Raw genomic sequence first — 25,673 nt, 5'->3', positions numbered from 1 at the left:
TTTGTCCTTGGGAACTCTAGGAGTACTATGTGGCTCATATGGTTGTTCCTCCTATGGTGCTGCAAACCCCGTCAGCTCCTTGGGTCCTTTCTCACGCTCCTCCAATGGGGACCCTGTGTTCAGTTCAATGGCCGGCTGAGTGTGTCCCCCTCTCTATTTGTCATGAACTAGCAGAGCCTCCCAGGTGACAGCTATATCCTGTTCTGGTCAGCAAGCACTTGTGGGCATCAGTAATAGTGTCTGGGTTTTGTAACTGTATATGGGGTGGCTCACTAGGTGGGGGAGTTATTGTAATGTCTTTCCCTCACAGTCTTCTCCAAACTTTTTCTCTCTATCTCCTTCTGTAGGTATTTTGTTCAGGAAGAACTATTTTTAATGAAGTATGAATGAAGTGAGACTATTCTCTTGGAGAAGGGAAGGAGATTATGGGATCGGGAGAGATCAGTGGGTAGACTAGGAGGGGGATGAGTGCTGTACTGTAAACAAGGATTTAAACAAAAAATAAGTAAAAGAATGTGTTTGCTGAAAGCAGAAGTCTGGGTTTTGTATTCAAGTGATAAGAGAAACCAATTTCTGCTGATGAAAAGTAAAAGACTTAGGATTTGTGAATTCTCCACTGGGGCAGCTAGGCACTATGAAATGAGCTTCTGAACAATACTTTTGTAGTTTCAGGATGGTTTCCATGTGTCTGCTAAGGTTCATGTGTTGGAAGCTTGGTCTTCATGTCAGTGTAGAGGTACTGGGAACTTTGTGAATAGAGGTTTGGTGTTAGGCTATTGTCCACTCTCCTCAGGAAGGATCAGGTTAGTTACTTGGGTGCACATGACCAGATTCTTTTTTAAATTGGATGTTTTAGCCAGGCTGTGGCTTTACATGCCTTTAATCTCAGCACTTGTGTGGCAGAGTCAGAGGCAGGCAGATTTCTGAATTCTGAGCTAAAGGCCAGCCTGGTCTACAGAGTGAAGTCCAGGACAGCCATGGCTATATAGAGAAACCCTGACTAGGAAAAAAAATCCAAAGAGAATCCCCTCCCCCCAAAAAAAGTAATAAAAAAAATAAATTTGATGTTTTAGTTTCCTGCTGTTGTATAAGACACTGGCTCATTGTGTTACCCACTAACTTAAAATTCATGATTTGATATTCCTCCCTGTGATTCCCTAGCATGTATATATATATATATATGCATATATATATATGTATGTATATATGTGTATATATTTATATACATATGAATATATCTATTTATGTTTGTGTGTATGTATGTCAGTATGTATGCATATGTATTTGGTTATGTATGAATGTGTGCTTGTATGTGCCTGTGTATGTGTGTGTGTCTGTGTGTGTGTGTGTATGTGTGTCCCACCTCGACCTGAAGTTAATTTTCATTGAAATCATGAACCTATGCCTTTGTTCAAATATGCCACCAGAGGGCACAGGTTTAGAATTCTCTTTTCTTACCTGTGTCTTCTCCAAGGGTTTGCAGGACCTAATGGCACCTGAGAAAACAGGTAATATGTTGTTATACGATCAAAGTTGAAGTTAACGGAACAGGTAATCAAGAGACTCAAGCTTGATCTGGTCTTTCTCAGAGACCACTGACTATCCTGAATGTGAGATGTGACCAGCTGAGTCTGGGCAGTGGGGATATGACATCATAAAGACCACTGTGATGACAGAGGCATATGATGTATTCAACTTTGAAACCCTGGTGCTCAATATGGTATTCTGTGTCCTATAGGACTTTACTGTATTTGATTGAAAAGAAAAATTACAAAATATAGTCACCCTTACTGAACTTGCTTCCTTTTCTACACCACCCCCAGTATCTTCCCAAAACAATGGACTTCAGTTAAAACATTTAGTATATATTTTTAATTTCAAGTCCTTTCGTAGACTATATGTAGGATTATTTTGAACTAGCCCCAGTTAGTTCCCTATTTTCTACATTAACAAATTGATCCTTAAGCTAGTTCTTGAGTTAGCCAAGTGGGTAATCAACTAGTTTGTGAATTGTGCATGGTCAAACAGTAGGAAGAATTACGTTTTCTTGTTATATTAATTCTTCATTTACATTTCAAATGTTGTCCCCTTTCCTTCTTCCCCCACCAAAAAAAAAAAACAAAACAAAAAAACAAACAAACAAAAAATACCTGCCCATAAGCCATCTCCTCTCCTCCTGTTTCCCAAACAACCCACTCCTGCTTCCCTGTCCTGGTATTTCCCTACACTGCAGCATCTAGCCTTTCTAAGACCAAGGACCTCTCCTCCCTGTGATATCCAACAAGGCCATCCTCTGCTGCCTATGTGTCTATAGCCATGGACAAAACCATGTGTACACTTTGGTTGATGGTTTAGTCCCTGGGAGCTCTGGGAGTACTGGGTGGCTCATATCATAGTTCCTCCTATGGAGCTGCAAACCCCTTCAGCTGCTTGGTTCCTTTCTCTAGCTCCTCCATTGGGGACCCTGTGCTCAGTTCAATGGCTGGCTGAGAGGGTCCCCCGCCCTATTTGTCATGCACTACCAGAGCCTACCAGGTGACAACTATATCATCATCCGGTACCCAAGTATTTGTGGCCATTGATAATAGTGTCTGGGTTTTGTAACTCTATGTAGGATGGATCTCCTGGTGGGGTAGTCTCTGTATGGTCTTTCCCTCAGAGTCTTCTCTACTCTTTGTATCTCCTTCTGTGGTTATTTTGTTCTCTGTTGTAAGGAGGACCAGAGTATCCATACTTTGTTCTTCCTTCTTCTTGGGCATCATTTGACATGGGAATTGTGTACTGGTTACATGTACCAATATCACTATGCCTAGAAAGTCACAGAGTCAAGGCTAAACTGGAGTTTCTGAATGAAATCTGTTTGTTTCATCTGCTTTTTTGTATATAGCACACAGTTAATCTCAGTTGGAGGATAGTAGTTTAATTCTACATTCTTGGCCCCATCTTTACTATATTTTGGTGTCCTTGGGTGAGGGGAAGCTTCAGTTGATTTTAGTGATCAGAAGAAAAGACTAGTTTCCCTTTGTGTCCACAAACGCCTAGGATTCTACAACATTTTCTCCACATATGCACAAACCACCCTCTACCACCAATTCGAATGAGTCACCAAGTCTCTGTCTGAACAACTTCTTCTCAAAAAGAATCATGGCCTGACATTGACAGGAAGAACTATTTAAATGATGCGTGAATGAAGTGGGGACATCCCTCTTAGAGTAGGGAGGAAAATGTATGGGATGTGGAGCAGTAAGGGTGCGGATAGGAGGGGGATGATGACTAGATTGTAAAAAACGTATTAAAGAATGAAAAAATAAAATGAAAGAATGCATTTGCTGAAAGCAGAAATCGTGGGTACATTTAAGGGAGAGGAGAAACCAATTTCTGGGGAATAAAAGTTAAAGAATTAGGAGTTTTTGAATTCCCAGAATGTGTCAGGTAGTCACTGTGAAATGAGCTTCTGAAAAATACTTTTTTATAGTTTCAGGAATTTTTTTTTGATTTGTCTGCTTAGGGTTCATGTGTTGGAAGCTTGGTCTTCATCATGTCAGTGTAGATGTACTGGGAACTTCATGAAGTGAGGCTTGGTGTTAGGTTATTGTCCATCTTCCTCAGGACAGATCAAGTTAGTCCTTGGGGTGCACTTGACTTGGTTATTTTTTATATCGATTATTTCAGTTTTCTGCTGTTGTATAAGACACAGTCTCATTGGGTTACCCTCTGTCTTAAAATTCTTAATTTGATCTTCCTGCCTCTGTTTCCCTACTACATATGTATGTATGTATGTATGTATGTATGTATGTATGTATGTGTGTGTGTCTGTGTTTGTGTGTGTGTGTGTGTATGTGTGACCCACCTGGATCTGTAAGTTAATTTTTATTGAAACATGAAATATAATATTGTTGTCCATATATGCCACCACAATATATGTTATTGTTGTCCATATATGCCACCACATATATGCCACAACAGATGGCACAGGTTTAGAATACTCTTTTCTTACCTTGTGTCTTCTCCAAGTGTTTACTGGATCTTACAGCACCTGAGAAAACAGATAATATATTGTTGTATGATCAGAGTTGAGGTTAACTGAACTGACAGTCAAGAAACTCAAGCTTGATCTGGTCTTTCTCAGGGACAGTGACTATCCTGTATGTGAGATGTGACCAGCTGAGTGTGGGCAGTGGGACCATGAGATCATAAAGACCACTGTGATGAAGGATGAAGATGCTGTATTCAGCTTTGAAACACTAGTGGTCAATATGGTGTTCTGTGTACTATAGGACTTTACTATGTTAGATTGAAAAGAAAAATTACATAATATAATCACCCTTACTGAACTTACCTGCTTTTCTACACCATCCCCAGTATCTTCCCAATTGACCTCAGTCAAAGTATTTCATATTTATTTCACATTTCAAGAACTTCCATTAACAATATGTAGGATTATCTTAAACTAGCCCCCCGTTAGTTCCCTACTCTCTAGATTCACAAATTGATCCTTAAGCTAGTTCTTGGAGTAGCCATGTGGGTAATCAGCTACTTTGTGTCTTGTCTTGTGCATGGTAAACAGTAGGAGGAATTACTTTTACCAATATCACTATAACTAGAAAGTAACAGATTAAAGGCTAAGCTGGAGTTTCTGAATGCACCCGATGTTTGTTTCATTTGCTCCTTTGTATATAACACGCAATTAATCTCAGAAGATAGTGGCTTGAATTCCACATTCATGGCCCCATCTGTGCTATATCTGGTAGTCCTTAGGTGAGGGGAAAGTGTGGTGGATTTTAATGATTAGAAGCAATGCCAATTTTCCTATGAGCACTAAAAAGCCATGGATTCAACATTTTCTCCACATATGCACAAGCTACCCTATACCATGCATTAGAAATAGTCACCAAGACTGTGTCTGTACATCTTCTCAAAGGAATCATGGTCTAACATTGACAGGAAGAACTATTTTAGGATGAGGAAGTAAGATGTATGGGATGGGGAGTGGTCCTGAGGTGGACTGGAAGTGGGATGATGACTGGATTGTAAACAAGGATTATAGAATAAAAAAATAAAATGGAATGTGTTTCCTGAAAGCCAAATTCTGGGTTGTGTATTCAAGTGAGAGGAGAAACCAGTTTCTGCTGATGAAATGGAAAAGAATTAGGAGTTTTTGAATTCTCCACTGGGGCAGCTAGGCACTGTGAAATGAGCTTCTGAACAATACTTTTCAGTAGTTTCAGGATGGTTTCCAGGATGGTTTCCATGTGTCTGCTAAGGGTTCATGTGTTGGAAGCTTGGTCTTCATCGTGTCAGTGTAGAGGTACTGGGAAATTTGTGAAGTGAGGTTTGGTGTTAGGGTATTGTCCATGCTCCTCAGGAAGGATCAGGTTAGAAATTGGCGTGTGCTTGACTAGGTTGTTTTTAAAATTGTTCTTTTGAGTTTTCTTCTATCGTATAAGACAGAGTTTCATTGTGTTACCGTCTGGCTTAAAATTCATAACTTAATTTTTCTGCTCTGTTTCCCTAGTTTTTATGTATGTATGTATGTATGTATGTATGTATGTATGTATGTATGTATATTTGTATGTATATAAGTATGTATATATGTATGTATATAAGTATGTATATATATGTATATAAGTATGTATATCAGTAGTTAGGTATGTATATGTATGTGTATGTATGTGTTTATATATGAATGTGTGTGTTAGAGAGTGAGAAAGAGAGAAAGAGAGAGGTAAAGAGAGAGAAAGAGAGAGAGAGAGAGACCCACCTTGTGCCTTAAGTTAATTTTCATTGAAAACCTGAACCTATGCCATTGTCCATATATGACAGTGGAGGGCACAGGTTCTGAATTCTCTTTTGTTACCTTGTATCTTCTCCAAGGGTTTACAGGATATTACAGCACCTGAGGAAAAAAAACAATATTTGGTTGTATTATCAGAGTTGAGGTTAACTGAACTGATAGTCAAGAGACTTAAGCTTTGTCTGGTCTTCCTCAGGGACAGTGACTAGCCTGTATGTGAGATGTGACAAGCTGTGTTTGGGCAGTGGGACTATGAGATCATAAAGACAACTGTGATGAAGGATGAATATGCTGTAGTCAACTTTGAAACACTAGTGCTCAGTGGTATTCTGTGTACTACAGCACGTTAGTATATTTGATTAAAAATGAAAATTATATTCTAATGTCACTCTTACTGAATTTATTTCCTTTTCTACACCATCCCAAGTATCCTTCCAATTGAGGTCAGTTAGAGTATTTCATAATTATTTCAGGTTTCAAGTCCTTTCATAAACTATATGTAGACTAGCCCCAGTTTATTTCCTACTCACATGATTAACAAATGATCCTTAAGGTAGTTCTTGAGGCAGCCATGTGGGTAATAAGCTATTTTGAGTCTTGTCCTGTGCCTGGTCAAATAACAGGAGGAGTAACTTTTACCAATATCATTATACCTAGAAAGTGACAAGAGTCAAGGCTAAACTGGAGTTTCTGAATGAAGAAGACCACAGAAAATGGAAAGATCTCACATGCTTGTGAATTGGCAGGATTAATATAGTGAAAATGGCCATCTTGCCAAAAGCAATATACAGATTCAATGCAATCCCCATCAAAATCCCAACTCAGTTCTTCATAGAGTTAGAAAGAGCGATACTCAAATTCTTCTGGAATAACAAAAAATCCAGGATAGCCAAAACTATTCTCACCAGTAAAAGAACTTCAGGGGGAATCAGTATTCCAGCCCTGAAGCAGTACTACAGTGCTATAGTGTTAAAAAACTACATGGTTTTCATTTTGGTACAGTGATAGGCAGATAGATCAATGGAGTAGAATTGAAGACTCAGAAATGAACCCACATACCTATGGTCACTTGACCTTTGACAAAGAAGCTAAATCCATCAAGTGGAAAAAAGATAGCCTTTTCAACAAATGGTGCTGGTTCACCTGGTGGTCAGCATGCAGAAGAATTCAAATCTAAACACTTATCCCATTGTACTAAGCAGGAGTGGAACAAGGACCTCCACATAAAACCAGGAACATTAAAACTAATAGAAAAGAAGCTGGGGAAGTGCCTTGAACACATTGGCACAGTGGGAAATTTTCTGAACAGAACACAAATAGCCTATGTCCAGATATCAAGAATTGACAAATGGGGCCTCATAAAATTACAAAGTTTTCTGTAAAGCAAAGGATACTGTCAATAGGACAAAATGGCAACCAACAAATTAGGAAAAGATGTTTACCAGTCCTACATCTGACAGAGGGCTAATATCCAATATATACAAAGAACTCAAGAAGTTAGACTCTAGAGAACCAAATAACCCTATTCAACAATGGGGTACAGATCTAAACAAAAAATTTTTACCTGAGGAATATTGAATGGTTTTGAAGCACCTAAAGAAATGTTCATCATCCTTAGTCATCAGGGAAATGCAAATCAAAACAACCCTGAGATTTCACCTCACACAGGTCAGAATGGCTAAGATCAAAAACTTAGGAGAAGGGCAGTATTGGCACATGCCTTTAATCCTAGCACTTGGGAGGCAGAAGCAGTGGGGGATATATGAGTTGGTCTACAGAGTGAGTTCCAGGACATCAGGGCTATACAGAAAAACCCTGACTCAAAAAAAAAAATAAAATAAAAAGTAAAAAAAAAACAAAAACAAAAAAACAAAAAACAAACAAACTCAGGAGAAAGCAGGTGCTGGTGAGGATGTGGAGAAAGAAGAAAACTCCTCCATTGCTGTTGGAAGTGCAAGCTGGTACAACCACTCCGAAAATCAGTTTGGAAGTTCCTCAGAAAATTGAGCATAAAATACTACTGGAGGACCATGCTATACCACTCTTGGGCATATACCCAGAGGATTCTCCAGCATGTAATAGTGATACATGCTCCACTATGTTCATAGCAGCCCTATTTATAATAGCCAGAAGTTGGAAAGAACCCATATGCCCCTCTACAGCGGAATGGATACAGAAAATATGGTATATTTACACAGTGGAGTACTACTCAGCCATTAAAAACAATGAATTCATGAAATTTATAGACAACTGGATGGAATTGGAAAATATCATCCTGAGTAAGTTAACCCAATCACAAAAGAGCACTCGTGGTATGCACTCCCTGAGAAGTGGATATTAGCCTAGAAGCTTGGAATACCCAAGACACAATTCACACATCAAATGGTGCCCAAGAATGTGCAAGAACAAAAACTAAGTTCTTTTTTAAATTGGTTGTTTTAGTTTTCTGCTCTTGTTTAAGACGTGGCCTCATTGTGTAACCCACTGGCTTGAAATACATAATATGATCTTCCTGCCTCTGTTTCTCTAGTTTTTCTGTCTGTTTTTATGTATGTATGTATGTATGTATGTATGTATGTATGTATGTATGTGTATGTATGTACATATGTATATATGTATGTATGTACATATGTATGTATGTATGTGTGTATGCCAGTAGGTAGGTATATATGTTTGTATGAATGTTTGTATGTTTCCCACCTTGTTCCTTAACTTAAATTTCATTGAAAATCTGAACCTATAACATTGTCAATGTGTGCCACCAGAGTGCACAGGTTTAGATTTCTCTTTTCTTACTTCCTTAGTATCTTCTCAAAGGATTTACTGGATCTTACAGCACCTGAGAAAAGAGAAAATATTTGGTTGTATTATCAGAGTAGAGGTTAACAGAATTGACAGTCAGGAGACTCAAGCTTTGTCTGGTCTTTCTCAGGGACAGTGACTAGCCTGTATGTGAGATGTGACCAGATGAGTTTGGGCAGTGGGGCCATGAGATATTAAAGATCACTGTGATGAAGGATGAACATGCTGTATTCAACATTGAAACCCTAGTGATCAATAAGGAGTTCTGTGTACTATAGGACTTTACTGTCTTTGACTGAAGAGAAAAATTGCACAATATAGTCACCCCTACTGAACTTCCTCCCTTTTCTACACCACCCTCAGTATCTTCCCAATTGACTTCTGTCAAAGAGTTTTCTATTAATTTTGGATTTCAAGTCCTTCCATAGACAACATGTAAGATTAATTTGAACTAGCCACAGTTAGCTCCCTATTCTCTAGATTAACAAATTGATCCTTAAGGTAGTTCTTGAGGCAGGCATGTGGGTAATCAGCTACTTTGTGTCTTGTGCTGTGCTGGTCTAACAGTAGGAGGAGTTACTTTTACCAATACAACTATACCTAGAAAGTGACAGAGTCAAGGTTAAACTGGAGTTTCTGATTGAAATCTATGTTGTTTCATCTGCTTCTTTGTATATAGCACACACTTAATCTCAGTTAGATGATAGTAGTTTAATTCCACATTCTTGGCCACATCTGTACTATATATTGTAGTCTTTGAGTGAGGGAAATTGTAGTGGATTTTAGTGATCAGAAGAAATTACTAATTTCCCTATGAACAAGAAAAAGCCTAGGATTTGACAACAGTTTCTCTGTATGTGCACAAACCACCCTATAGCCCCAATTAGAATGAGTCACCAAGTCTCTGTCTGTACACCTTCTTCTCAAAAGTAATCATGGCCTAACATTGACAGGAAGAACTACTTGGAATGAACTATGAATGAGGTGGGGATATCCTCCTCAGGAAGGGCAGAAAATATAAAGGAAGGCGAGCTGTCAGAGGGTGGACAAGTAGAGAGATGAAGACTACAATGTAAAAAAGGATGAAAGAATAAAAATAAAAAACTGTATTTTCTGAAAGTAGAAATATGGGTCATGTATTCAAGTGAGAGGAGAATCCAATTTCTGCTGATGAAAAGGAAAAGAATTAGGATTTTTGAATTTTCCAAATGGGTCAGTTAGGCACTGTGAAATGAGCTTCTGAACAATACTTTTGTGTATTTTCAGATGTTTTCCATGTGTCTGCTAAGGGTTCAAGTGTTGGAAGTTTGGTCTTTATCAGGTCAGTGTAGAGATACTGGGAACTTTGTGAAGTGAGGCTTGGTGTTAGGCTATTGTCCACTATCCTCAGGAGATATAGTCCTTGCAGTATTCTTGACTAGGTTCTTTTTCAAATTGGCTGTTTTCGTTTTCTGCTATTGTATAATCCAGAGTCTCATTTTGTTCCCCACTGTCTTAAAATTCATAATTTGATCTTCCTTCTTCTGTTTCCCTTGTATTTATTTATATATTTCTGTCTGTCTGTCTGTATATCTGTGTGTATGTATGTATGTACGTATGTATATATGTATGTATTATGTATGTGTGATGTTTGTATGTATGTCAGTGGGTAGGTATGTATATGTATATATTAATGTGTGTTTTTATGTGTATGTGTGTGTGTGTGTGTGTGTGTGTCCCAACTCCTTCCTTAATTTTCATTGAAATCCTGAACCTATGTCTTTGTTCAAATATGTCACCAGAGGGCACAGGTTCAGAATTCTCTTTTCTTACCTTGTGTCTTGTCCAAGGGTTTATAGGATCTTACAGCACCTGAAAAAACAGATATATTGTTGTATGATCAGGTTAACTGAACTGATAGACAAGAGACTCAAGCTTGATCTGGTCTTTCTCAGGTACCAGTGACTATCCTGTGAGATGTGACCAGCTCAGTTTGGGAAGAGGGGCCATGATATCATAAAGACTACTGTGATGAAGGATGTATGCTGTTATCAACTTTGAAACCCTAGTGCTCAATATGGTGTTCTGGGTATTATAGGACTTTACTGTGTTTGATTGAAAAGAAAATTTACTCAATATAATCACCCTTAATGACCTTACTACCTTTTCTTCACCACCCCTACTATCTTCCAAATTAACTACATTTAAAGAGTTTCCTATTTATTTCTTATTTGAAATCCTTCCATGGACTATATGTAGGATTAACTTGAACTAGCATCAGTTAGTTCCGTGCTCCCATGATTAACAAATTGGTCAGTAAGCTAGTTCTTGAAGTAGCCATGTGGGTAATCAGCTACTTTGTTTCTTGTCCTGTGCATGGCCAAGCAGTCAGAGGAGTTACTTTTATCAATATCACTATATCTAGAGAGTGACAGAGTCAAGGCTAAACTGGAGTTTCTGAGTGAAATCTATGTTGTTTCATCTGCTTCTTTGTATATAGCACACACTTAATCTCAGTTAGGAGATAGTTTTATTTCCACGTTCTTGGCCCCATCTGTGCTATATTTTTGGAGTCCTTGGGTAAGGAGAAGGTATAGTAGATTTTAGTGATTTGAAGAAATAACTGGTTTCCCTTTGAGTACTACAAAGCCTAGGATTTGACATTTTCTCCACATATACACATTCTACCCTATAGCACCAATTAGAAAATGTCACAAAGTCTCAGTCTGTATGCTTTCTTCTCAAAAGGAATCATGGCGTAACATTGGCAGGAAGAACTAATTTATTTATTTATTTATTTATTTATTTATTTGTTTGTTTGTTTGTTTGTTTGTTTGTTTTCATTTTCATTTTCATTGAATATATTCTTTTTTAATTAATTAATTTATTTATTTTTGTTTTTCTTTTTTAATTTATTGATATATTTATTTACATTTCAAATGTTGTCCCCTTTCCTGCTTCCCCCAACCCCTGAAAATCCTATAAGCCCGCTTCTTCCCCCCTGTTCCCTAATCAACCCTCTCCTGCTTCCCTGTCCTGATATTCTTCTACACTGTGACATGGAACATTTCTAGCACCAAGGCCTCTCCTCCCTTTGATGTTCAACAAGTCCATTCTCGGCTGTCTATGCATCTGCAGCCATAAGAACCCCCATGTGTACTTTGGTTGGTGGTTTTGTCCCTGGGAGCTCTGGGAGTACTGGGTGATTCATATTGTTCCTCCTATGGAGCTGCAAACCCCTTCAGCTCCTTCGGTCCTTTCTCTAGCTCCTCCATTGGGGACCCTGTGTTCAGTTCAATGGCTGGCTGAGTGTGTCCCCCTCTCTATTTGTCATGCACTAGCAGAGCCTCCCAGGTGACAGCTATATCAGGTTCTGGTCAGCAAGCACTTATGGGCATCTATAATAGTGTCTGGGTTTTGTAACTGTATATGGGATGTATCCCTAGGTGGGGTAGTCACTGTATGGTCTTTCCCTCAGTCTCTGCTCCAAACTTTGTCTCTGTATCTCCTTCTATGGGTATTTTGTCTGGGAACAACTATTTTTAATGAAGTATGAATGAATTGAGGATATCCTCTTGGAGAAGGGCAGGAGATGTATGGGACTGGGAGAGATCAGGGGGTAGACTAGAAGGGGGATGAAGACTAAACTGTAAACAAGCATTAAAGAACAAAACATAAAGATAAGAATGTGTTTGCTGAAAGCAGAAGTCTGGGTTTTGTATTCAAGTGAGCAGAGAAACCAATATCTGCTGATGAAAAGAATTAGGAGTTTTTGAATTCTCAGTATAGGGCAAGTAGGTACTGTGACATGAACTTTTTTTATTTTTTATTTTATATATATTTGAGATGGGGTTTCTCTGTGTAGCCCTGGCTGTCCTGGAACTCACTCTGTAAACCAGGCTGGCCTTGAACTCAGAAATCCGCCTGCCTCTGCCTCCCAAGTGCTGGGATTACAGGCGTGTGGCACCATGCCCGGCTTGACATGAACTTCTGAACAATATTTTTATATAGTTTAAGGACTATGTTGATGTGTCTGCTAAGGGTTCATGTGTTGGAAGCTTGGTCTTCATCATGTCAGTGTAGATGTTCTGGGAAGTTTTGAAGTGAGGCTTGGTGTTAGGCTATTGACCTCTTAACTCAGGATGAATCAGGTTAGTGCTTGGGGGACACTTAACTAGGTTCTTTTTTAAATTGGTTGTTTTTGTTTTCTACTCTTGTATTAGACAGAGTCTCATTGTTTTACCCACTGGCTTAAAATTCATTATTTGATCTTCCTGCCTCTTTTTACCTGCTCTCTATGTATATATATATGTATGTATGTATGTATGCATGTATATTGTCTTAGTCAGGGTTTCTTTTTTTTTTTTTTTTTTTTTTTTTTTGGTTTTTCGAGACAGGGTTTCTCTGTGTAGCCCTGGCTGTCCTGGAACTCACTCTGTAGACCAGGCTGGCCTCGAACTCAGAAATCCACCTGCCTCTGCCTCCCAAGTGCTGGGATTACAGGCATGCGCCACCACCGCCCTTAGTCAGGGTTTCTATTCCTACACAAACATCATGAGCAAGAAGCAAGTTGTGGAGGAAAGGGTTTATTGAGCTTACAATTCCACACTGCTGTTCATCACTAAAGGAAGCAGGTCAGGAAGCAGGAGATGATGCAGAGGCCATGGAGGAATGTTTCTTACGGGCTTGCTTCCGCTGGCTTGCTCAGTCTGCTTCCTTATAGAACCCAAGAACACCAGCCCAAAGGTGGTACCACCCACAAGGGTCTCTTCCCCCTTCATCACTAATCGAGAAAATGCCTGCATTTCATGGAGGCATATTCTCAACTGAAGCTCCTTTCTCTGTGATAACTTCAGCTTGTGTCAAGTTGACACAAAACCAGCTAGTCCAATTGACCCATTTTCAACTTGACACACAAACACATCAGTGTTAAGCCTCAACCCTTACTTTCTTATTCACCCCCAAGATCTAAATAACTTTAAAAGTCCTACAGTCTTTACATATTAAAGGTTCAATCCTTTTAAAATATCCAACATCTTTTAAAATTCAAAGTCTTTTAAAAATTCAATCACTTAACTGTGGGCTCCACTAAAATACTTTCTTCCTTCAAGAGGGAAAAATGTCACGGCACAGTCACAATTAAAAGCAAAATCAAACTTCAGCTGTCCAATGTCTGGGACACAACTCACGATTTTCTGGGCTCCATCAAGGGATGTTACTTACTGGCTTGCTTCTCCTGGCTTGCTCATATTGCTTTCTCATAGAACCCAAGACTACTAGCCCAGAGATGGTACCACCCACAAGGGTCTCTCCTCCCTTGATCATTAATTGAGAAAATGCCTTACAGATTCATCTAATGGAGGCATAGTCTCAACTGTAGCTCCTCTCTCTGTGATAACTTCAGCTTGTGTCAAATTGACACAAAACTAGCCAGTACAGTATGTATGTCAGTAGGTAGGTATGTTTATGTATGTATGTATATGTGTGTGTGTGTGTGTGTGTGCGTGTCAAGTTGACACAAAACTAGCCAGTACAGTATGTATGTCAGCAGGTAGGTATGTTTGTGTGTGTGTGTGTGTGTGTGTGTCCCACCTGGTTCCTTAAGTTAATTTTCATTGAAAACCTGAACTTATGCCATTGTCCAAATATGCCACCAGAGGGCACAGGTTTAGAATTCTCTTTTCTTACCTTGTGTCTTCTCTAAGGGTTTACTGGATCTTACAGCATCTGAGAAAACAGATAATATTTTGTTGTATTATCAGAATTGAGGTTAACTGAGTTGATAGTCAAGAGACTCAAGCTTGATCTGGTCTTCCTCAGGGACAGTGACTATCCTGAATGTGAGATGTGACCAGATGAGTTTGGGCAGTGGGGCCATGATATCATAAAGACCACTGTGATGAAAGATGAACATGCTGTATTCAACTTTGTAACCCTAGTGCTCAATATGGTGTTCTGTGTACTATAGGACTTTACTGTATTTGATTGAAAAGGAAAATTATATTCTATAGTCACTCTTAATGAACTTACTTCCTTTTCTATACCATCCCAAGTATCTTTCCAATTGCCCTCAGTTAAAGTATTTCATAATTATTTCGGGTTTCAAGTGCTTTCATAAACTATATGTAGGACTGCATATGTAGCCCCAGTTAATTTCCTACTCACATGATTAAAAAATGGTCCTTAAGGTAGTTCTTGAGGCAGCCATGTGGGTAATCAGCTACTTTATGTCTTGTGCTGTGCTGGTCTAACAGTAGGAGGAGTTACTTTTACCAATACCACTATACCTAGAAAGTGACAGAGTCAAGGCTAAACTGGAGTTTCTGATTGAAATCTATGTTGTTTCATCTGCTTCTTTGTATATAGCACACACTTAATCTCAGTTAGATGATAGTAGTTTAATTCCACATTCTTGGCCACATCTGTACTATATATTGTAGTCTTTGAGTGAGGGAAATTGTAGTGGATTTTAGTGATCAGAAGAAATTACTAATTTCCCTATGAACAAGAAAAAGCCTAGGATTCGACAACATTTTCTCCACATATATACAAACCACCCCATAGCACCAAATAGAAACAGTCTCCAACTCTCTGTCTGTACACCTTCTTCTCAAAAGGAATCACCACCTAACAGTGACAAAAAGAACTCTTTTGTGTGAAGTATGTATGTAGAAGCCAAAACTTATCTAAAAATTTACCTAGAGTACAAACCTCATTTTTAAGCCTTTTTTTTCCCTCTTGGCTTTTGTTTTGTGCATCAGCTTTGTAAATGTGATCCCAGAGTTCATGATATGGTTAATTTGTAACCAGGAGTGCTCTAGTTTTGCAATAGAGGCCATGTTATAAAGACTGAAAGGTGTTGCTATCTGAGAGATGCAAGTGGCTTCTTAGGCATGTGCTGTAAGTAGGTTTTTTTTTTTTTCCTTTGGAACACTGAACATTGCTAACAAGTTAGAGGTCCAAGATCTGTGACTTTGTTCAGGAGGCAAGTGTGCTCGTCTGATATCTGATCCTCTAACCAGCCTTAATGACTTTGAAGGGAAGAGTACTCTTGTGAAAAAGTGGAGGTTTGACCTAAAAGTGAATGGAGGAAGCTCCTTTGTCCTGCTAGGAGCTGGTAAATTCATTAAGTCCTTAAGTTTAGTCAATGGCAAGTGACAGTAGAGATGGATTGAAAAGAAAAAGTTTTGCTAAGTATTTAGACAGTATTCATTGGTCATCATGACCATTAGAGGTGAAGAACAAAAACAAGGCAAGTCCTTTAGATGTGTGTCCTTCTATAATCAGTGGTGGAATATACTGAAGTATGCGTTGATAATGAAGGAGTTAGTTTGTGGAGTTGAGAAAGAAGGTGTTTAAATTTGGAAACATATATCCCAATGGAGGATGAAGTATGAGTGGTCAAACAGCTGTTGGGTAGATGAGTCAGGATTCTGTAAGACAGTATGGATTAGGAGGAGTTCTATAATATAGCAGTTTATACTTAAGGTGAGGCCACTCATAAAGAAAATGACAGTCTTAGGAAGGGTTCCTATACTGGCCCCATAGATCTCTTCTTTCTAACCACTGGTATATAAAGATTTGTGTTTCTACAGCTGTCTGTCTGTTTCTTTGTACTGTTTCATGCTTAGAAATCTAATAATTACAAAATGACAGGTATACTTAGAAGAATAGGATCTGTTAGAAGTGAGAAACAACTCTTCAGTTGGTACCAAAAGAATGAAGCCTCTAAAGCAAGGATGTTATACTTTGATTTTCCTCTTGCTTGAAAAATACTCTTGTGGATCCCATACATTTCACAGGTGCACGAATGTTGGCTTGTTCTGTTGCACATGGCTTGATAAACTACTATTCTTCCATTCCAACTAGTCATTTATTATAGAGGTTGTTCTCATTTTGTCATATCACAAATGTTACCTTAAGTAATCATCAATTGAAAATGCACAGATACTCACTAACCAAACTTCTGATGGTGCATGTAACATAAGTAGAGGGAGTGCTTGTTCTGCCTAATGATTCTTCACACTCATAAAGCTGCCTGTAGTTCAAATGAAAAGCAATTTGTTTTCCAGGAATTTAAATTAGTATCAGTATTTTTCACATGCTGTTACTACATGATAATGAATTCATGACATCGTATTTCTGTTGCCCAGGCAAGGCATTTCTCCTATCCTTTCTCCCTAGTAGATATGTCACTGGTCTTTAGTGAGGAGAAAGACCTTAAATGTATTCCTTATTATTCACTGAACGTGCCATTAAATACTTGCTGTAGTTTTATACATCAAGGTGGGTGACTTATGTTTCTCTCAATCAGAGACTGTTTCATATGTCTATGCTGCCCCAATGGTTATCTCACTTCATGTTTTGTAGATCATCTTCATTCCAGAATGTCAGTGGTCCTGTATCTGTTTGTCTTGGTATTTGGGCTTCAGGCTACAATCCATTGTGCACCACATAACAGCTCTGAAGGCAAAGCAATGACCTGTCATTTGCCCCAACAAAATGCCACTCTCTATAAGATGCCACCTATCAATGCTGACTTTGCATTCAGTCTATATCGAAGGCTCTCTGTGGAGAACCCAGATTTGAATATCTTCTTCTCCCCTGTGAGCATATCTGCTGCATTAGCCATGCTTTCTTTTGGATCGGGCTCTAGCACCCAAACACAGATTCTGGAGGTTTTGGGGTTTAACCTCACAGATACTCCTGTGGCAGAATTACAACAGGGCTTCCAGCATTTGATCTGTTCATTGAATTCCCCAAAGAATGAACTGGAATTGCAGGTGGGAAATGCAGTTTTCATTGGGCAGCAGCTGAAACCACTGGCAACGTTTTTGGATGATGTCAAGACCCTCTATGAAACTGAAGTCTTTTCTACTGACTTCTCCAGTGTTTCTGCAGCCCAGCATGAGATCAACAGTTATGTGGAGAAGCAAACCAAAGGGACAATTGTAGGCTTAATTCAAGACCTCAAAATGAACATTATCATGATTCTGGTGAACTATATTCATTTCAAAGGTAAGGTGTTTATCAATTTCCAGTGTTCAAATGGAAAGCTGTGGAGAACTTAAGGTCTTTTAATCACTGGTATTAGTAGTTGTCCCTTGTACCACAGTGATTTTTTTCACTATTTTCTCCTATCTGTGCATTGCATTGGATCATTCCCAGATGGCATACAGCTCTGCATATGAGTTCAGGAAATTTCTAGGGAGATAAAACTTTTAGAGATATGATTGAAATGTTATGAATGTCCTGATCCTATCAGGCTACATAATTACAGTTTGTAATATATTTAATGAGATGGGAAAAGCCTGTGCTTGGCAAGTCAGCTGAATTTCTATCTTAGCATAATGTGGTCTTTCTTTCCTGTGTACATTTGGATACACTGCAAAAATACCTTGTAATATATGTTAAGTACCTACTATGTGCTAAAGATTATGCTACAAAAAATATACCATTAATAATTTTTGGTGCTTACCCTTTTCCAAGCAAGACTGTCTAACCCTAAAACTGAAGCTTATGTCATGTGGCCTCCTTTCCGAAAATGCTCTTCCCAAATGATTCCTCTTGGTTCTATAGATCCTGTCTTTTAAGTTTGGATGAGTGGAATTTTTGGCATCAGTCATACACCTATATAAGCTTAAAATGACATAACAGTGTTTTCTAATTTCACCCATTTTTTCTGGAAAGTCATATGTCTTTGCATGGAAGGAGACACTGTTTCAGATGGATGTAGAGAGTATAGCATTTCTAAATCTAACTCAGGTCTGGCAAAATGGGAAAAGACTTCTGGTTTTCCCATATTGTAGCTGGATGGATATGGCAGCTGACTTTATGGCAGTTGACTTTTTTTTTTCCCTCTGATCCACAGTGAGTCACTTGTAGTTACTTGGAAAACTGGTTAAGAGTAGGCAGTCTTCATTATTAGCTGAATGACTAAGTTTCAAAGAAACATCTCTCCTCTTTCTGTGTTTAAAGCCCAGTGGGCAAATCCTTTCCAGGTATCAAAAACAGAAGAGAGTTCCAACTTCTCAGTGGACAAGAGCACCACAGTACAAGTGCCCATGATGCACCAGCTAGAACAATACTATCATTACGTGGATATGGAGCTGAATTGTACGGTACTTCAAATGGACTATAGTGAGAACGCCCTGGCACTTTTTGTTCTTCCGAAGGAGGGACACATGGAATGGGTAGAAGCAGCCATGTCATCTAAAACACTGAAGAAGTGGAACCATTTATTGCAGAAAGGGTAAATAATGTAGAGGGTATGGGGATCTAAGTGTGGGCTTATGGGTGGAGTTGAGGAAGAGTTTAGGAGAAATCTAGAGATAGGAAAATTGCCCAGAAGCAATTGGCTGTGGTATGATGATTGTTAAAATATGTCCACAATATATAGTATGCCTGATGCTTTTCTGGATACATCCATAATGTTTCATCTAAGCATATTGGAAAAACTCCAAAGCAGGTAGTATCATGAATATTTGTCAAATTAGAAATTCTCTTAGTTCCCCAATGTGAGTACACTTGGAAACTAATACTTTTTAGTGATCAACTAAAACTTTGGGATGCATTAGATTTGAAGTTGGGGGTGGAGTGCACTCATTGAGCTAGAACAGCAAGGTGGAAAATCATGAAGTTCCTTCACACTACGCTTTGATCTCCACACCACTGTCCTTGCTCACTACCACAGAGCTATATTTTTTCTAATTTCTAATCCCTATATCTAATAAGGGGTCAGGACACCATGTGTTGTAGCCCAATATTTTCTGAGTCTGCGACCATTTCTTCCACAATGCTTTCTGTGGTTCTGGTGCCACATTAATTATTGTTGATGTTTTTCTTACTCCACACAGATGGGTTGAATTGTTTGTTCCAAAGTTTTCCATTTCTGCCACATATGACCTTGGAAGCACACTTCAGAAGATGGGTATGAGGGATGCCTTTGCTGAAAGTGCTGACTTTCCTGGAATCACAGAAGACAATGGTCTAAAACTTTCCTATGTAAGTTGGTTGATTAGCTGTTTATCATAGGAGCTAGAAAGGATGTTGAGTATCAGAATCTGGTGTTTACAGAAGCGATGTGATTCAGTTAGGTCATTATCATAAGAGAGTCATTATTGAGTCAATTTTGAGTAATTACTCAAAATAAGTCATTTTAGAAGTAATTTCTGGGGCTGTATTGATGATGGTTTAGTAGATAAGAGCACTGCTTGCTCTTCCAGAAGATCCAAGTTCAATTTCTCAAAGCATCATGGCACCTCATAATTGACTGTAAATTCAGTCTCATGAGATTTCGATTCCCTCTTCTGGTTTCCACAGGTACCAGGCATGCATGTGATGTAAAGACATACATGTAGGCCAAATACACAAATAAATAAATAAATGAAGAAAAATTTCCATTCCTCTCAACATCATTAGTCATTAGGGTAATGCAAATCAAAACAACCCTGAGATTTCATCTCACACCAGTCAGAATGGCTAAGGTCAAAAACTCAGGAGACAGCAGGTGTTGGAGAGGATGTGGAGAAAGAGGAACACTCCTCCACTGCTGGTGGGGCTGTAAGATGGTATAACCACTTTGGAAATCAGTCTGGCGGTTCCTCAGAAAACTGGACATGACACTTCCAGAGGACCCTGCTATAGCTCTCCTGGGCGTATAACCAAAGGATTCCCCAGCATGCAATAAAGACACATGCTCCATTATGTTCATAGCAGCCTTATTTATAATAGCCAGAAGCTGGAAAGAACCCAGATGTCCCTCAAAGGAGGAATAGATACAGAAAATGTGGTATATTTACACAATGGAATACTACTCAGCAATTAGAAACAATGAATTCACAAAATTTTTAGGCAAAATGATCTGGAAAATATCATCCTAAGTGAGGTTACCCAATCACAAAAGAATACACATGGAATGCAATCTCTGATAAGTGGATATTAATTAGCCCAGAAGCCCTGAATACCCAAGGCACAAATCGCATAACAAATGACTCCCATGAAGAAGTAAGGAGAGGGTCCTGATCCTGGAAAGGATTGATCTAGCATTGGAGGGGAGTATCAGGACAGAGGAAAAGGAGAGAGGTGATTGGAGAATGGGTGGAGAGAAGAAGGTTTATGTGACATATGGGGAGGGAGGATCTGGGAAAGGGGAAATCATTTGGAATGTAAACAAAGAATATAGAAAAAAAGTAGGGGTCCAGAAAAGGGGAAATCATTTGAAATGTAAATAAATATATCAATAAATTAAAAAAATAAAAAAAAATAAAATAATAAATCATTTTAAGATTTTTTTCAAAAAATGAAACAAAAAAGAAAATAAAAATATAAAAAAATAAAATAAAATATACCGCCAAACCTAAGAAAAAAAAAATCCATTCCTAACCTTCATGTACTAAGATGACTCTAATATAATGGAAAGTCTTAATGAAGTGTCTGTTGTAAGATAAACAGTGGTAGAGGATGTGAGAGGGATACCAAAGGGATGGAAGGTGATTGTAAAATCACAGAAAATCATTCACAATACTTATCAAAATAATGTTTATATTCAAGGACAGTCACCATATTATAATGTGTTTTTTTTTTGTACTTCCAACTTACCCAAAGGCTGTTGCCACCATTTCAGGGGATCTTCACTGTCTGTACTTCTCCCACAGGCTTTTCACAAGGCTGTGCTACACATTGGTGAAGAGGGAACTAAAGAAGGAGCTTCTCCTGAAACTGGGTCTCCTGATCAGCAGGAAGTACCTCCTCTTCACCCTGTTATCCGATTGGATAGAACATTCTTACTGATGATTTTGGAGAAAAGGACCAGAAGTGTTCTCTTTTTAGGGAAAGTTGTTAACCCAGCAAAACAGTAATTAAGGAAGAGGTCATTGAGTATGTACATACAAATAAATATATAGCGTAGCTTAATGTACTTGCTATGGAGTTGGACTTTATTTCTTTTGTGCAAGTGATAAAAGTAGACCTCTTGGTTAGTACATAGGCTGTGAAAGAGGCTAATCCTGTGACTGAACATGCAGATAGTCAATGAGTGATTGTTATCCAAAACAAACAAACAAAAAGGATCTATGTTAGTAAATCATCGTAAAGCTGCTCATCAGTTTAGCTAAGTCTAAAAATTTTGACTGGGATTACAAAGTCAAAAATTTTTACTTTGGATGTATCTTTTGGACAATAGTTGCAATATAGGTCAAGTCTTCGCATTACAGTATTCCAATAATATGACCAATGAACATGAAAATGAAATATATATATATATATATATATATATATATATATATATATATATAAACCTTCTTAATGACATCTGCTCTTTCTACCTGTTTAAAATAATAAGTCTGTGATTTTGGCTATTGCTAATTTTTTTTTAAAATAAAGCTTCTCTTACTATACTATCAAGACACAAACTACTCTAGACATATAGTTTTGGGACATAACATGTATTCAACCACAAACCAAAGTGAAATAAATTCCTCACACAAGCCCACATCCTCACTAACCGATCCATTATACTAATTCATAAGCTATTGATAAAGGAGGAATAATACATTTTCATCATATGCTATATTCATTATTTTTATATTCATTTTAAAATAACTTCCTCTTTGCTCTCATGGAAATTTCCTGGTTATCCTGTTTTAGTCTGTATTCCTCAATAAAATATGATATTTTTTGTTACCTACTGTCATCTACTGCCTAGGTACGCCATACTATCTTCACCTACTGAAGTAGATTTAATCTCAAATTTATATATTCAAGTACCTTGTGTTAGAATTTGGGACACAGATAACACATTGAGAGTTAATTATGTAGTAGCCAAATTCTATCCCCCAATATTTCAGTTATAGAAAACTAGCAACAAACATGTAAGTACTATGTAAGTATGCCTACATATAAATATAAATAAAATACATTTGCAAAATAAATATATATCAGTTTTTATTCTTTTCTTAGTGGACAGATTTTTAAGGAAGCTTGCATATCTTTCTATATGACTTTGGCTTCGTGGATAAGGAATTGGAAAGCCAGAGATGGATAATGACTTATAGGAAAAAGTTCATTCTTGACATGATGTTTTGTTTAACCGAAGTAACATTACAATATTGGTTCTGTTACTTACACTATTTTGTCATCTTGGGCAAAGTATATAAACTCTGTAAGTTCTTTTCCTCATGTATTAATATCAATGGTAGCAATATCCATGCCGTACCTTATCAAATCTTATGAGAGGCAGTGAAAACTCAAAATACCCCTCAAATAACATAGGCTATTGCCAGTGAATTTGGTTGAAGATACAAAATATTTTAGATGCTATGTAAGCTGCCAGTGGAGAAAGACAATCAATAGTTCTACTACTCGGTTGTAAAGCCTGTGACTCACACCAGTGACCAGCCTGGTAATGATGCAATAGGGGTTAGGGTTAGGGTTAGGGTTAGGGTAGGGTTAGGGTTAGGGTTAGGGTTAGGGTTAGGAGTCTCCCAGTGGTGGGAGAACTGGGTTCTGATTGTTGGCTGGCATTTGTGTTCTCTTAGAGTCTGCATGAGATCTGCCCAGGATCTTCTATTTTTCATTGTCTCTGGTGAGAAGTCTGGTGTAATTCTGATAGGTTTGCCTTTTTAAGTTACTTGTTTTTTTCCCCTTACTGCTTTTAATATTCTTTCTTTGTTTAGTGAATTTGGTGTTTTGATTATTATGTGCTGGGAAGATTTTCTGTTCTTGTCCAATCTGTTTGGAGTTCTGAAGGCTTCTTGTATGTTCATAGATATCTCTTTCTCTAGGTTAGGGAAATTTTCTTCTACAATTTTGTTGAAGATATTTACTGGGCCTTTAAGATGTAAATCCTCACTCTCATCTATACCTATAATCCTTAGGTTTGGTCTTCTCATTGTGTCCTGGAGTTCCTGGATATTTTGAGTTACCAGCTTTATGCATTTTGCATTTTCTTTGACTGTTGAGTCAATGTTTTCTATGGTATCTTCAGCACCTGAGGTTCTATCTCTTGTATTCTGTTGTTGATGCTTGCATCTATGACTCATGAATTCTTTCCAAGGTTTTCTATCTCCAGAGATGTCTCACTTTGTGATTTCTTTATTGTTTCTATTTCCACTTTTAGATCCTGGATGGGTTTGTTCAGTTCCTTCACTTGATTGATTGTGCTTTCCTGTAATTCTTTAAGGGGTTTTTGTGTTTCTTCTTTAAGGGCTTCTGCCTGTTGACCCGTGATATCCTGTATTTCTTTAAAGGATTTTTGTGTTTCCTCTTTAAGGACTTTTACCTGTTGACTGATGTTCTCCAGTATTTTTTTTTTTTGATGTGTGGATTATGTTTTGGGTATTCCAGTTTTCCAGGCTAATATCCACTTATTAGTGAGTGCAAGCCATGATTGATCTTTTGAGACTGGGTTACCTCACTTAGTATGATGTTCTCTCCAGTATTTCTTTAAGGGAGTTATTTGAGTCTTTCTTGAAGCCCTCTATCTGCATCATGAGATACAATTTTAAATCCATCTCTTGCTTTTCTGGTGTGTTGGGGTATTCGGGACTTGCTGTGGTGGGAGAACTGGGTTCTGATGTTGCCATGTGGCCTTGGTTTCTGTTGGTAGGGTTCTTGTGCTTGCCTTTCACCATCTGGATATCTCTAGTGCTAGTTGGTATTGTTGTCTCTGGCTGGAGTTTGTTCCTTCTGTGGGCCTATAAGTCTGTGTCCTTACTCCTCTGAGCTCAAAAGTGAAAGCACTGCTGGGAGATCTCTCTCTCTCATGGTGGGCTATGCACAGAAGTCTGTGGAGTTTCCCAGCTCCCTGGTGCAAATATTGGCAGGCAGGAAGACCTCTGTCCCAGCTGCTCCACTGATCTTAGGCCCTGTGTGCTCCTAGCTTATCTACTGGAGGTGGAACCTAAAGAGATCACCTCCAGAAGTTTCTTTCTCACATTTTTGTAGGTTTGGAATCCAAGATTAAGATTTCACTGTGTTTAGTTCTGGCAAGTATGGGACCATTAAAAGGAGCCTGGTTTCTGGTTGAGCTAGGTTTAAAACCTCAGTGACCCAGCAGGAGATAATTCTGCAAGGGACAGTAAGCATTTTGCCACATTCTTAGACACCAAGCTCCTGACATGAAGCCACAGCTCTTCACTCCACAGGTACTTGTAACCACAGATCACATAGCCTCAAGACAAATCTCCATTTTAATTAGGTATCTAGAAGCCTGAAGGGCTTAGCCAGTTAAGTTCTCCTTCCCAGACACTCCTTCATACAAAAGGCTTTTAACCTCAGCCTCCCTAAGAGAGTGTGGTATGGTTTCACTCATCACAACTCTCCACCATGACAATAAATGCTTTAAAACCATGGATTGCGACTTCTCATCAGGACCCACCATGGAGAACAATGGAGAAGGTCTTCCTCTAAAGAGCTGAATCAAATTTCTCACAGGAGGCCTCTCCGTGCTCCCGGACAAGGTCTCCACCAAGCCAAGCCACCCAGCAGAACAAGCCTAGGATACTCTTGTTCCAGAGGGACCCAGCTGGAACTCTCCTTCCTTCATTTCCCTTATGCCTCAGGCTATAGCCAGCCCTCTGGAACCCACTCAGTTCTTAGCTCTTCTGCAGCATCCAGTGGTGTCTGGGGTATCCAAGAGTTAAAACCTGTGGTCCCTGGCCTTCGCACAAGTCTGGAGACACCAGAGCCTGACCCTGGCAGTTCCCTGGGAACCTCAGACTGTGCTCCCCCACTCCCAGAGTGAGATCCTGCAGCTTCTCACAGCCAGATGCCTGCCCAGAGATGGTGTGTGTGTGTGTGTGTGTGGGGGGGTGTAGTCAAAGTGCCTGCATCCAGCCTTGATGAGCAGCTCAAGCAGGTCAACATTTTAACCCACAGGTGAGGATGAGTTTCTAGCTTGCTGATGTCCACTAAGTTATGCTTCTTATACTAAGTTATATATGATTTACATGCTGCAACACAAACTAGACACTGTTCCACATATAGTTTTTAAGTGGATGCTAAACTTCATGAATGTTCTCCCTTAATGACCTATTTAACTTCTAAAAGAATCTATCTCTGAACACTATCACCTTGGGAAATACAATTTTAACACACG

The 25,673-nt window shown here is 38.7% G+C and overlaps 1 protein-coding gene across 1 annotated transcript; it reads left to right on the top strand.

Annotated features, from left to right (window-relative positions):
- The first annotated feature begins 15,468 nt into the window (after window positions 1–15,468).
- On the top strand, window positions 15,469–21,435 carry Serpina7 (serpin family A member 7). The gene is made up of 5 exons (XM_052171838.1): window positions 15,469–15,475; window positions 16,946–17,593; window positions 18,554–18,827; window positions 19,432–19,579; window positions 21,232–21,435. The coding sequence occupies exons 1-5, from the start codon at window positions 15,469–15,471 to the stop codon at window positions 21,433–21,435; spliced, it is 1,281 nt and encodes a 426-aa protein (XP_052027798.1).
- Window positions 21,436–25,673: the final 4,238 nt, after the last annotated feature.

Source organism: Apodemus sylvaticus, chromosome X (assembly GCF_947179515.1).
Source record: "Apodemus sylvaticus chromosome X, mApoSyl1.1, whole genome shotgun sequence".
NCBI classification, from domain to species: domain Eukaryota; kingdom Metazoa; phylum Chordata; class Mammalia; order Rodentia; family Muridae; genus Apodemus; species Apodemus sylvaticus.
This window is presented reverse-complemented; position numbering and strand designations above follow the sequence as displayed.

Coding starts and splice junctions, on each gene's coding strand:
- Serpina7 (XM_052171838.1), top strand. Junction 18,828..19,431: donor AACCATTTATTGCAGAAAGG/GTAAATAATGTA, acceptor TACTCCACACAG/ATGGGTTGAATTGTTTGTTC. Junction 19,580..21,231: donor ATGGTCTAAAACTTTCCTAT/GTAAGTTGGTTG, acceptor CTTCTCCCACAG/GCTTTTCACAAGGCTGTGCT.